We start from the raw sequence: 13,419 nt of genomic DNA on the forward strand, positions 1-13,419 counted from the left end.
AACACCTGTCACATACACCCAAACATCTGTTCTTGGTACTGAACACCTGTCACACACAGGCAAACATCTGTCCTTGGTACTGAACACCTGTCACACCAGGCAAACATCTGTCCCTGGTACTGAACACCTGTCACACACAGGCAAACATCTGTTCTTGGTACTGAACACATGTCACACACAGGCAAACATCTGTCCCTGGTACTGAACACCTGTCACACCAGGCAAACATCTGTCCCTGGTACTGAACACCTGTCACACACAGGCAAACATCTGTTCTTGGTACTGAACACCTGTCACACACAGGCAAACATCTGTCCTTGGTACTGAACACCTGCCACATACAGGCAAACATCTGTCCCTGGTACTGAACACATGTCACACACAGGCAAACATCTGTCCTTGGTACTGAACACCTGCCACATACAGGCAAACATCTGTCCCTGAATAACTAGCCACATGCTGGAGCCAACATGTCTGTCCCTGGTGCATCTGTCCCCTTTAATTTGACCCATCCACATGCAAACACGTCTCTCCCTCAACTCAATCCACACAGGTCCTGTACTCCAGTCATGCAGGTACATAAGGGAAAGCACAAAAAAACAAAATACCAACACTTGTACTTTTCACAATTTATTTGCCAGCACTGTTTGACGACCACTCAGTGTCAAACAGTATTAGCTCATGTTACAGAGTCACAGATCTCGGAACTTCCACACTTTGACAGACTTGACCTGCATGGCTGCGTCCTCGCCATTGTTGGCGTTTGGGTCCCAGGTGGGAAGCCACTGGTGGCGAGCCTGCCAGAAGTGCTCCATGGCCTGGGAGCGGGACTGGGAGTTGGACCAGGGCTTGGGGTATGGCATGTTGACATAGTCATCCATGAAGAAACCATTCGTCCCACCAGTGGCCACATTCATTATCAAGTAGAACTGGAAGAAAAAAAAATACTATAGAATTAAAAGTATTCCATTTACAATGTTTTATGAAATATTTGTCATGAATAGCCTAAAGGACTCTTTTTAGATCTGAGATCACAATGTCATGTTACGGTAGTGTTTGGCAGAGAAGGAAATAAATGCTGAAAGGAAAGACTATATTGTTGGAGGTTCATTACCTACCAACTTGTTCTCATGCATACTCAATGCAACGAGTTCAACTGCTATTTGGGAAGTGTTAATGTTGTTATTTATAACAAATGTGCTGATGACAGGTAAAGGACATTTGTGTGTGGCAAACCTGTAAAAGCAGTATGTAATCTGTAAACCCAGTGTAAGTGGTATGTGATTTCAGGTGAGGAAACGTACATCTTGATCAAACGGTGCCAGCCTGCTTGCCCCAATCCAAGGGTTGTCACTGTCAGGCAGACCAAAGTCTCCCAGTGCCCAAAACCCATGTGGTGGTGAGACTGTCAGCATCACCTCATCATCTACAGAGAACCTGCACAGAACCATGACAACAGTAACTATGACAACAACTGATCCTCCATTCATTTGAGAATTTGTGATTAATAATTAAACCTTACATGTTCATTAGTTATTATCACCGTGTTACAGTAACTATGACAAAAATGTAAGGCAATAATAAAGGGTTAATTGTCAGATAACCCCACCAGGGATTATCTCGCCATTTTCACCGAGAATAAGGCGGGATATTAGACGTTATTACCATATAGCCTAACCAACTGACACAGTTATTTGACACAAATTCCTTTATGAAATTCCTCTATTGCTGAAAAATTATTCCATTACCAAAAAAACTTGTTACCAAAAAAAAAATGTAACGTGAAACCAGTGGCTTGGACAGAGAAAACAGATCGTCTGCAGGGCTTTTAATGGGGTTGTCCAAATTAAGTTTTAATTAGTCTTTTTCTGTTTAAATTTCATCTTTTTGATTGTATTGTATTTTCAAATAGGTAATTCAAAATAGACTTATGTTTTTAATATACAAATATGACGAGCCTTAACACTACTGTGTCCTGCCCCCTGTATAATGGTATGGTCCAAAAAGTGGTCGGTTATTCCAATAACCGACCACTTTTGTGGTTACGGCCTGATAACCAATGAGAAATGGAGCCTTTTCATTGGTCGATGTTTTCTGGCTATATGATAATTTCTTGTAACCACCTTATGTGCATTGCAGGCCATCAACATTCTCCAGACTAGCAGGTGGTCTCAACTTCCAGGCACCTTGACACATGTCATGTTTCAGTCCATGTTATAACAAGAGGGCATCACATGAAGACCAATGTGATGGTCAAAAATTCATACAATGAGCAATTTTTCTTTGTATGGGGAATAAAAGTTCATAAAGTGTATAACGCCTCGCTGCCATATTCAGCTTTTCTGAAACTAGTTTTTGTGGCCTAGACTGTCAGGAGCTGTCTAAACGGGACATTTGGTGTTCTTACTTGAGATACTGGTCAGTCCACACCATGGTCCAGTTGTGGAAGTCACTCCCATACGTCCCAGTGTGCGCCTCCCTGGCAAGAGCAAATATGGAGATTGGTAACAAGGCTACTGATGATGATCATGACAAGGCTTTAACCACAGAGGAACAGTTGGTCCCCTCTCAGCAACATTTCTAGAAGACATAGTTTCTTCTTGGCATATAACTATATGATGATTGTTATATGTTAATTAACACCCATATCCGATACTATACTCTTAAGTAATAGTGGCGTCGGGTGGTGTAGTTGTTAGAGCAATCGACTATGAACCGGGGAGACCCGGGTTTGATTCCGAGTCGTACCCGGTACATGTCTGAACATGCGCCCCAACGTTGTGCCCTTGGGAGAGGCACTTTACACGACTTTCCTCACTCCACCCAGGTGTGAATGGGTACCTAACTTCGGTTGGGGAAAGTCGTATTGAGGTCACCTTATGGCGCCGAATGGCAGCTGCACAGACCCTTGCGACAGTTCCACAAAAAATAATTGTGGAACAAATATGTGTATCATGTGTATTATTTGATTGTTGTAATTGTTGTGATTTGTATTGATTATTATGTGATACCCTGCGGTTGATGTACTCTTTGTTTATGCTTCGGCGTAACTGTTCGATCAAAAATCTTTATTGTCAAGTCACAAAGATGAATTTGTACATCAATTTCATCATGTAATGTTCATGTTGAGTGGATCCGGCGAACATGAGCTGCTTGGATGGCTGCAAGATCGTGACTGTATAATTCTATCGGCTGTAACGTTATGAAAATCAATTTTTAACAACTCTCATTGTACTAGTATTTGTGCCATGGAAAGATTTTTAAAAAATAGTTAAGATTTTTAACATTTGTACTGTACCGTGAATACATTTTTATGAATAAAGTTGTGGCATACGAGATCGTGAGTGCGTTGTTTGTCTTGTGTGTAATTATGCTCCTTGCTATCCCCCTTCCCCTCCCCTTCGGGACGCCATTAGGGCTATTCCGGAGTATCGTATAGGCCGGGTAACTGTATAAACTGCGCTGACAAACGGGCTATACAAATATGCGGAATCCTCTGTAGTAAGGAGGTCTTATAAAGAACCCACTGGTACAAACTGCAAGTTGGTGAATGTTGCCCGTTATAGGATTTTTTCTTGTTGAAGAGACTTAAAGACACGCAGCATCAAGACATTTAATGCAAATGTAGTTAAATATATCAGAAAAATAGATACTTAAAATGACCAGAAAGGGCATCTGACAGATTCAACAAATCCCTGTATATTATATGCATTGACAAGACACCCATTAATCATACTACTATTAAATACTGCAGAAATTGTACTTGTATCTGGTTTGCTGCAGTACCCATGTAGATAAGAAGAACACAGGGAAGGTACATGTACTTCTCAGCCCTTGTCTTGACGAAGCCGTTATAGGGCCAGACACCGCTGGGTCCCCAGTGCAGGGTGCTAGTGGTGACATCAACACCCAGAGAGGCACCCCAGGATGCATACAAGTTACGGTTTCCTATATCGGACGGACAAATAAAAATATTATGTATCTTTATTATACCCCTTTGTAATACGTTTATTGCACATTTATACCATAATAACTATACTAAAAGCAGAGGTGGACCACATCATCGAAAGATGAGAGTGGCAATGATGATGGACAATAAAAATACATATTTACTGTGCATTACATCACATTCAACAATTTAAACAATGTGACAGGCCACGTGTTTGTGTCTGTGTGCACACGTGTGTCTGTCTGTGTGTGCCTGTATGTCTGTATCTGTGTATGTCTGTGTGTGTGTGTGTGTTTGTGTCTGTGTTTGTGGTGTCTGTGTGCACACGTGTGGCTGTCTGTGTGTGCCTGTATGTCTGTATCTGTGTATGCCTGTGTGTGTGTGTGTGTGTGTCTGTGTGCACACGTGTGTCTGTCTGTGTGTGCCTGTATGTTTGTATCTGTGTATGCCTGTGTGTGCGTGTGTGTGTTTGTGTCTGTGTCTGTGTGCACACATGTGTCCGTCCGTGTGTGTGCCTGTATGTCTGTATCTGTGTATGCCTGTGTATGTGTGTGTGTGTGTGTATGTTTGTGTATGTGCGTGTGTTTGTTTGTGTCTGTGTGCACATGTGTGGCTGTCTGTGTGTGCCTGTATGTCTGTATCTGTGTATGCCTCTGTGTGTGTGTGTGTCTGTGTGTGTGTGTGTGTGTGTGTGTGTGTCTTAATGTTGCCAGAGGTTCCCACCTCTTGTCTCCACGATGTCAATCTCCCCTGACTTTGGCCAATCCCCGTAAACCCAGGCCTGAGGCAGCAGCCAAATCGCTGCAGACAAATTAAACATAAAATAACAAATTGAATGTAACTGGTCACTGAGCATGAAAAGTACGAATGTCAAAAATTCAAGAAATTATTATTTGGTGTTGTGCTCTTCATCCTAACCCTTTCTCATATGAACACATATTTCATCATAACCCTGCATCACCTGAACATCTTTATCCTGACGTTCTTCATATCTTTATCGTATCCCTGCCTCACCTGAACACATCTTCATCCTAACCTTACCTCACCTGAACATCTACATATTAACCTTGCCTCACATGAAAACATCATCCTAACCGCTTCTCACCTGAATACATATTTATCCTAACCCTGTCTCAGCTGAACACAACTTCATTCTAACCTTGTCTCACCTGAACACATCTTCATCATAAGGCCACACAAATTTAATTTGTTGTTTCTCGGATTTTTTCAGAAAAAATATGTGACAGGGCAAAATAGAAATTAAAAAAACACCCCATGATAGCCGTAAATGCTTTGATATGTCATCCTATCCTGTGTCACCTGAACACATCTTCATTCTAACCCTTCCTCATCCGAACACATCTCCATCCTAACCCTGTCTCACCTGTACACATCTTCATCCTGATCCTGTCTCACCTGAACACATATCCATCCTGACCTTGCCTCATCTGAACACTAATCATCCTAACCCTGCATCACCTGAACACATCTTCATCCTAACCCTGTCTCACATGTGCACATCTTGATCCTAACCCTGTCTCACCTAATACATCATTATCCTAACCTGCCTCATTTGAACACATCTTCATCCTAATACCTGAACATCTTCATCCTAACACTGTCTCACCTGATCACATCTTCATCCTAACCCTGTCTCACCTGAACATCTTTATCCTAACCCTGTCTCACCTGAACATCTTCATCCTAACACTGTCTCACCTGAACATCTTCATCCTAACACTGCCTCATCTGAACATCTTCATCCTAACACTGCCTCATCTGAACATCTTTATCCTAACCCTGTCTCACCTGAACATCTTCATCCTAACACTGCCTCATCTGAACATCTTTATCCTAACCCTGTCTCACCTGAACATCTTTATCCTAACCCTGTCTCACCTGAACATCTTCATCCTAACACTGTCTTACCTGAACATCTTCATCCTAACCCTGCCTCACCTGAACATCTTTATCCTAACCCTGTCTCACCTGAACATCTTCATCCTAACACTGTCTCACCTGAACATCTTCATCCTAACCCTGCCTCATCTGAACATCTTTATCCTAACCCTGTCTCACCTGAACATCTTCATCCTAACACTGTCTCACCTGAACATCTTCATCCTAACCCTGCCTCACCTGAACATCTTTATCCTAACCCTGTCTCACCTGAACATCTTCATCCTAACACTGTCTCACCTGAACATCTTCATCCTAACCCTGCCTCACCTGAACATCTTTATCCTAACCCTGTCTCACCTGAACATCTTCATCCTAACACTGTCTCACCTGAACATCTTCATCCTAACCCTGCCTCACCTGAACATCTTTATCCTAACCCTGTCTCACCTGAACATCTTCATCCTAACACTGTCTCACCTGAACATCTTCATCCTAACCCTGCCTCACCTGAACATCTTTATCCTAACCCTGTCTCACCTGAACATCTTCATCCTAACACTGTCTCACCTGAACATCTTCATCCTAACCCTGCCTCACCTGAACATCTTTATCCTAACCCTGTCTCACCTGAACATCTTCATCCTAACACTGTCTCACCTGAACATCTTCATCCTAACCCTGCCTCACCTGAACATCTTTATCCTAACCCTGTCTCACCTGAACATCTTCATCCTAACACTGTCTCACCTGAACATCTTCATCCTAACCCTGCCTCACCTGAACATCTTTATCCTAACCCTGTCTCACCTGAACATCTTCATCCTAACACTGTCTCACCTGAACATCTTCATCCTAACCCTGCCTCACCTGAACATCTTTATCCTAACCCTGTCTCACCTGAACATCTTCATCCTAACCCTGTCTCACCTGAACATCTTCATCCTAACACTGTCTTACCTGAACATCTTCATCCTAACCCTGTCTCACCTGAACATCTTCATCCTAACACTGTCTTACCTGAACATCTTCATCCTAACCCTGCCTCACCTGAACATCTTTATCCTAACCCTGTCTCACCTGAACATCTTCATCCTAACACTGTCTTACCTGAACATCTTTATCCTAACCCTGTCTCACCTGAACATCTTCATCCTAACACTGCCTCATCTGAACATCTTCATCCTAACCCTGTCTCACCTGAACATCTTCATCCTAACCCTGTCTCACCTGAACATCTTCATCCTAACCTTGCCTCACATGAACATATCTTTATCCTAACCTTGCCTCACATGAACATATCTTCATCCTAACCTTGCCTCACATGAACATATCTTCATCCTAACCCTGTCTCACCTGAATATCTTCATCCTAACCTTGCCTCACATGAACATATCTTTATCCTAACCTTGCCTTACCTGAACACATCTTCATCCTAACCCCACCTTACCTGGCCAGATCCAGTCTCCTGTCGGCATCTTTGCCTGTACCTCCACCTTGCCGTACCTGAAGCTGAAGCTCCTGGCTGTGGTGATCCTGGCTGACAGCACAGGTGGCAGGTGCTGACTGGGAGAGCCCGCCATGTAGCAGCCATTCCAGTTTTCCAGGGTACATCTGCCACCAGCTGTGGCGAAATAACATGGCATGCAGAAGGTTACTAGTATCTCATAGAAAAATCTGTCAGAATATTGAATTTCACACTACTCCATTGCTGTTATTTTGAGTGACTAGCTAGGACTTCAGAACCTTGACCTGCATCGATCATGAGCAAGGTGATCTATATACCTAGCAGTCCAAATCCTCCCCAACACAAATACTACTTGTACTTGCTATCCAGGGTATGACATCTCTGAATAATCAAAGGGTAATATACTCTCGTCATTCCACAATACTTCTGACAATTTGTCATTAGTGATAGATTTAGCAAACTAGCAAGCCATAATTTTTTCCTAGTTACTGTCTAATTACCTTTGCTGTCTGTGTTTTTTTTATTGACTTTCTGGTCCTGCTGATTACAGAAATTTGCAATTTTATAACACTTCCTGCTGCATTGCCTTTGTTGTGTGACCCAAGACTGAAGGGGACAATACTCACCAGATGTGTAGATGGAGTTTTTCCATCCATTGCCACACACCTGCCCTGCGTCCCCTGCACAAGGAGTGGTACACTCCGACTCAGGAGCAGCACCAAACTGACCAAAACTGTCTCCACAGAAACACTCAGTGCCATACTGCAGCCCAGCATAGGTATACCTGGGAAAACATGTTAGACATGACGTACTGCAGCCCAGCATAGGTATACCTGGGAAAACATGTTAGACGTGACGTACTGTAGCCCAGCATAGGTGCACCTGGGAAAACATGTTAGACATGACGTACTGCAGCCCAGCATAGGTGCACCTTGGAAAACATGTTAGATATGACGTACTGTAGCCCAACATAGGTGCACCTGGGAAAACATGTTAGACATGACGTACTGTAGCCCAGCATAGCTGCACCTGGGAAAACATGTTAGATATGACGTACTGTAGCCCAGCATAGGTGCACCTGGGAAAACATGTTAGATGTGACGTACTGTAGCCCAGCATAGGTATACCTGGGAAAACATGTTAGACATGACGTACTGTAGCCCAGCATAGGTGCACCTGGGAAAACATGTTAGACGTGACGTACTGTAGCCCAGCATAGGTGCACCTGGGAAAACAGGTTAGACGTGTCGTACTGTAGCCCGGCATAGGTGCACCTGGGAAAACAGGATAGATGCAAATGTACATGTATGTCAAACTGTAGCTGGGCATACATGTAGGTAAACCTGGGAAAACAGATTAGACATGTCGTACTAGTACTGTAGCCCAACATAGGTGCACCTGGGAAAACATGTTAGACATGACGTACTGTAGCCCAGCATAGGTGCACCTGGGAAAACATGTTAGACATGTCATACTAGTACTGTAGCCCAACATAGGTGCACCTGGGAAATCATGTTAGACATGTCATACTGTAGCCCAATATAGGTGCACCTGGGAAAGCAGGTTAGATACAAATGTGCATGTATGTACATTTGTAGCTGTAGCTGGGCATAAGTGCACCTGGGAAAACAGATTAGACATATCGTACTGTAGCCGGGCATAGGGTATAGGGAAAACAGGTTACGGTAAAAATTTCATACTATAGAGTTGTAGTCCAGCATTGGTTCACCTGGGAAGTCATGTTAGACATGTCGTACTGTAGCCCAGCAAAATACATGTATAGGTAATAGATATATTGGGCATAAAAGGATGAAGCCCAGATTGGTTATACAAAAACCCCCAACATGCTAATTGTCAATGCTACAAGTTTCAATTGCTGCAAAAGTGAATTATTCCGATGCCTTATTCATATTTCCATTCATGTGAAATCAGTTCCCTGCTTTTGCAATGTGCTAGAGATACTGCAGATTACCCACCCCCCCGCCGAGCAGTGGTCCAGGCACAGTCTTGGTGTCAGGTCGGCAGAAGTCATGCGGTCCCCACTCAAGTCACGGGAGTCCAAACTCCCCCCGTCATGGTAGCAACCAAGGTACAGCATATTCTCTGTCAAAAAAAAATGTAATATTCATATTCTTCCCCTTTAGCTAAATGCAGTGGAGCATCCCTCTGCAAAAAGGAATGCCCAAGATTGTATGTCTGATCTGCCTCAATTCCTAGAAACAAGGCAAAGATGGCAGACTTCACACCCTCCTTACTCATTATGTAACTCCTTTGCGACCCCTCTAGTCTCACAGAACACAAACTGCAGAACAAGGATGTATGGCAACGTTGCAAGTTAACACAATGCAACATTGCCATACATCCTTGTTCTGCAAAAATGATGGTTCATTTTTTCACCACATTGGTGTTGAAAATGCATCCAATTTAGGTTACAATAAGGCCACACCGACTTCATTTGACATCCTCTGAAGACCCCCAAATTAGTGCGCGTGGGCGAATAAAATAAAATTCCGGCCCAAAATAAAAATGCTACTAAAGCATTGTGAATTTGCAGCAGTACATAGTGACGTATACGACAAGCCGGCACATGCTGTTTTTTTGCGGAATTGATGAATTGGCACTGTACGAATATCCACTGTCCAAAGTTACCATAGGCTTCATATTGTCGCTAACTGCCATGGACTACCAAGGCCTAGAGCCAGGTCAGAGCCTTGGAGGACGTGATTTATTTTTTACAGGCAAACATCAATGCGCGCGCGGATGTCATCCATAAAATTAAGTTGGTGTGGCCTAACCTAAATTTAATTCATTTTTCAGTAGGAGATAATCAACACCAATGTGGTGAACCTAAGAACTGATATCATAATGATTAATTTTTTGTCAATATATTTCACTTCTAGTTCCTGTTTATGTTGTAATAATCCTAGCATTAACAACACTCATTACTTACCTCGCAGGTTGATAACTCCATCTACCAGGAACTTCTCCCCATACCGACCTGCTGACAGAGTCTGTCACATGGACAAATTGGAGAAGATTCATTCTGAAATTCACTGTTCTGTTGGCAGGGTTGTTGGTAGGGGTGTTGGTAGGTTGTTGGTAGGGCTGTTGGTAGGGTTGTTGGTAGGTTGTTGGCAGGGTTGTTGGTAGGGTGTTGTTGGTAGGTTGTTGGCAGGGTTGTTGGTAGGGTTGTTGGTAGGTTGTTGGTAGGGCTGTTGGTAGGGTTGTTGGTAGGTTGTTGGTAGGGTGTTGTTGGTAGGTTGTTGGCTAGGGTTGTTGGTAGGGTTGTTGGTAGGGTTGTTGGTAGGGTTGTTGGTAGGGTTGTTGGTAGGGTTGTTGGCAGGGTTGTTGGTAGGGTTGTTGACAGGGTTGTTGATAGGGTTGTTGGTAGGTTGTTGGCAGGGTTGTTGGTAGGGTAGTTGATAGAGAATTTAACTGATTTCTTTCAGCCATTACACAACAGGATAAATATGTACACTTTAGGGCCTTATGAACAGATGTTTCTAATCACTGTTGTTTTACCAACTGATTCCACAAGAGTGCAATGGCCTTATATGATTGATGCAAAATAGATCCTAATTTGCATAATGGTAATCAAGACTGTAGTCTATGGGCTATTCCAAGATCAGGGTGTACCAATGACATTCTGCACTATTATATCATCCTCACTAAATATTCATTGCATTCTGTTGAAATTTTTAAAACATATTATCTACATACAAGTATTTTCCAGATAATCCTTAAGCTTTTGGTGGATAAGCTGTTCAAAACATTATCCTAGGACTAACTTTATGCCCAACGGTACACCCTGATCTTGGAACAGCCGTAAGCACTTACCAAAAATTACAACAACCGAGGAGCTTCCATCACCTGTAGATTGTCCTTGTAACAACGTGTTGACTGGTTCAAACATTCAGAGTCTATTAATCGTAGGTCTCATGAAGACCATAAGATCATGTTTCATGACCATCCATCTATAGTTTCCTCATTGATCGTGCCAAATCACATACAGACTTCTTCTTGCTTCACCTCTTTTATGCACCCTTGTGTGTGAGTGCTTAAAGAGGTTATCTGTTGTGAAAGAACATTTCATGTCTTACAACTTTCAGTCATTTAGACCTTGGAAAATAACCGTTTGATATTCAGATATAACACATGTACAGAGATTGATTTGCAAGTACAAGTACCCACCGGTTTTAGGAAGAGCGTTCCATCCCGAACATAGAGATTCTCAGGGTGGTTCAGGTACAATTGAAATTCTTCATTCTAAAGACGGTTGACAGAGTGTCATTTTTTTAGAATTATACACAAGATATTAAACCAACTACACATGTATTGCTTACCCCTCCCAACCAGCTATTGTTTATGCATTGTTTACCCAGCTATTACTTTCCCCTCCCCCAGCTAATTACTTACCCCCCCCAACAGCTATTGCTTACCCCTCCCCCAGCTAATTACCTACCCCTCCCCAACAACTATTGCTTACCCCTCCACCAGCTCAATTACTTACCCCTCCCCAGCTAATTGCTTACCACTCCCCAACAGCTATTGCTTACCCCTCCCCCTCCAGCAGTGATCTCGGGCTGCCATTTGCTGAGATCGAGGGTGTCAAAGTTATCTTCAAACACGAGCTCCAGCTGGTCCTCCGTCAGTACAGCTGAGACAGGAACAGAACGTGTGATGAGACACATTTCTTATGTTCGAGTGGAAGACAAAAACTTGACCACGTGATAATTCATAAAATCAAGCAGTTCAAATTAAACTAAAAGTTGTCAATGAAAACACAAGGCGATGGTCTCGTTTTATTTGAGGTTGCTTATGGTCACCAAATCAAAGTGGTCAGTCAAGGACTAAATAAGAAATTAGTTACAGACTTTTTCGTTTAGAGCCTTATAGGGGCATCTTCTGAAAGTGCAGGGGCATTTTGTCCGAAACTTTGAATCAGTATAACTCCAGAAGGGGTTGACGGGTTGTTAACAGGTAGATAGCGAGAGGAAAGTCATGTAAAGTGCCTTTCACAAGGTAAGAGGATCGGTGACATGGCGTGACATTAATTGTTTCTTTATCGCACAACTCCTACCTGCTCCAGTGGACCAGACAGAGTTCCTCCAGCCACCTCCACATGCATGCGCTCCTCCTCCTGAGCATGCGTGGTGGCAGTCTGACTCGGGCGCTGGTCCGTAGGTCCCATAGCTGTCTCCACAAAAGCACTGAGAAACAAACCACGAGCAGTACCTAACTCATAGTACTGAGGAACAAACCACAGACAGTACCTAACTCATAGTACTGAGGAAAAAACCACAGACAGTACCTAACTCATAGTATTGAGGAACAAACCACGGACAGTACCTAACTCACAGTCCTGAGGAACAAAGCATGGACAGTACCTAACTCATGGTACTGAGGAACAAACCACGGGCAGTACCTACTGTAACACATAGTACTGACGAACAAACCACGGGCAGTACCTAACTCATAGTACTGAGGAACAAACCACGGACAGTACCTAACTCATAGTACTGAGGAACAAACCACAGGCAGTACCTAACTCATAGTACTGAGTAACAAACCACGAGCAGTACCTAACTCATAGTACTGAGGAACAAACCACGGGCAGTACCTAACTCACAGTACTGAGGAACAAACTACGGACAGTACTTTTAACTGTAACACATAGTACTGAAGAGCAAACCATGGACTAAATGATATATGGTAATGTTACATGTATTCTGTAATAAGAAGCCTTTACCTCGACCGCGTATTGTAACCCCGCGTAGGCATAACCCAGATCAGCGCAGTGACGTATGCATTTTTGCGGCGTCAGGTCCGACCATGTCATCACATAAGGGAAGTCTCTAGCGTCTTCTTGGTCAACATAGCAGCCCAGGTATGCACCTGTGAACAGGTGTTGACATTACAGTCCAGATATGTACCTGTGAACAGGTTTTAACATTGCAGATGTACCTGTAAACAGGTATTAACATAACAGCTGAGGTACGCACCTGTGAACAGGTGTTAACGTTTATTAACATAACAGCCAAGATACACACCTGCAAACAGGTTTTAACATTATAAGTATACCTGCAGACATGTGCACACATGT

At 43.1% G+C, this 13,419-nt stretch overlaps 1 protein-coding gene across 1 annotated transcript in view; it reads right to left on the reverse strand.

The window, feature by feature from the left end:
- Positions 1-626: 626 nt before the first annotated feature.
- Positions 627-13,419, reverse strand: part of LOC109467635 (beta-1,3-glucan-binding protein-like) — a 16,980-nt gene continuing 4,187 nt past the window's right edge. Inside the window, exons 3-14 of the mRNA XM_019765672.1 lie at positions 12,397-12,526; positions 11,873-11,973; positions 11,508-11,582; positions 10,267-10,327; positions 9,293-9,419; positions 7,943-8,100; positions 7,299-7,472; positions 4,673-4,750; positions 3,825-3,948; positions 2,408-2,479; positions 1,305-1,437; positions 627-929 (exon numbers count right to left, since the gene is read on the reverse strand). Coding sequence (XP_019621231.1) covers positions 693-929; positions 1,305-1,437; positions 2,408-2,479; positions 3,825-3,948; positions 4,673-4,750; positions 7,299-7,472; positions 7,943-8,100; positions 9,293-9,419; positions 10,267-10,327; positions 11,508-11,582; positions 11,873-11,973; positions 12,397-12,526 — 1,470 coding nt within the window. The 3' untranslated portion in view covers positions 627-692. The remainder of the gene's footprint in view (positions 930-1,304; positions 1,438-2,407; positions 2,480-3,824; positions 3,949-4,672; positions 4,751-7,298; positions 7,473-7,942; positions 8,101-9,292; positions 9,420-10,266; positions 10,328-11,507; positions 11,583-11,872; positions 11,974-12,396; positions 12,527-13,419) is intronic.

Source organism: Branchiostoma belcheri, unplaced genomic scaffold (genome assembly GCF_001625305.1).
Source record: "Branchiostoma belcheri isolate BF01 breed outbred unplaced genomic scaffold, Haploidv18h27 scaffold185, whole genome shotgun sequence".
Classification (NCBI taxonomy): domain Eukaryota; kingdom Metazoa; phylum Chordata; class Leptocardii; order Amphioxiformes; family Branchiostomatidae; genus Branchiostoma; species Branchiostoma belcheri.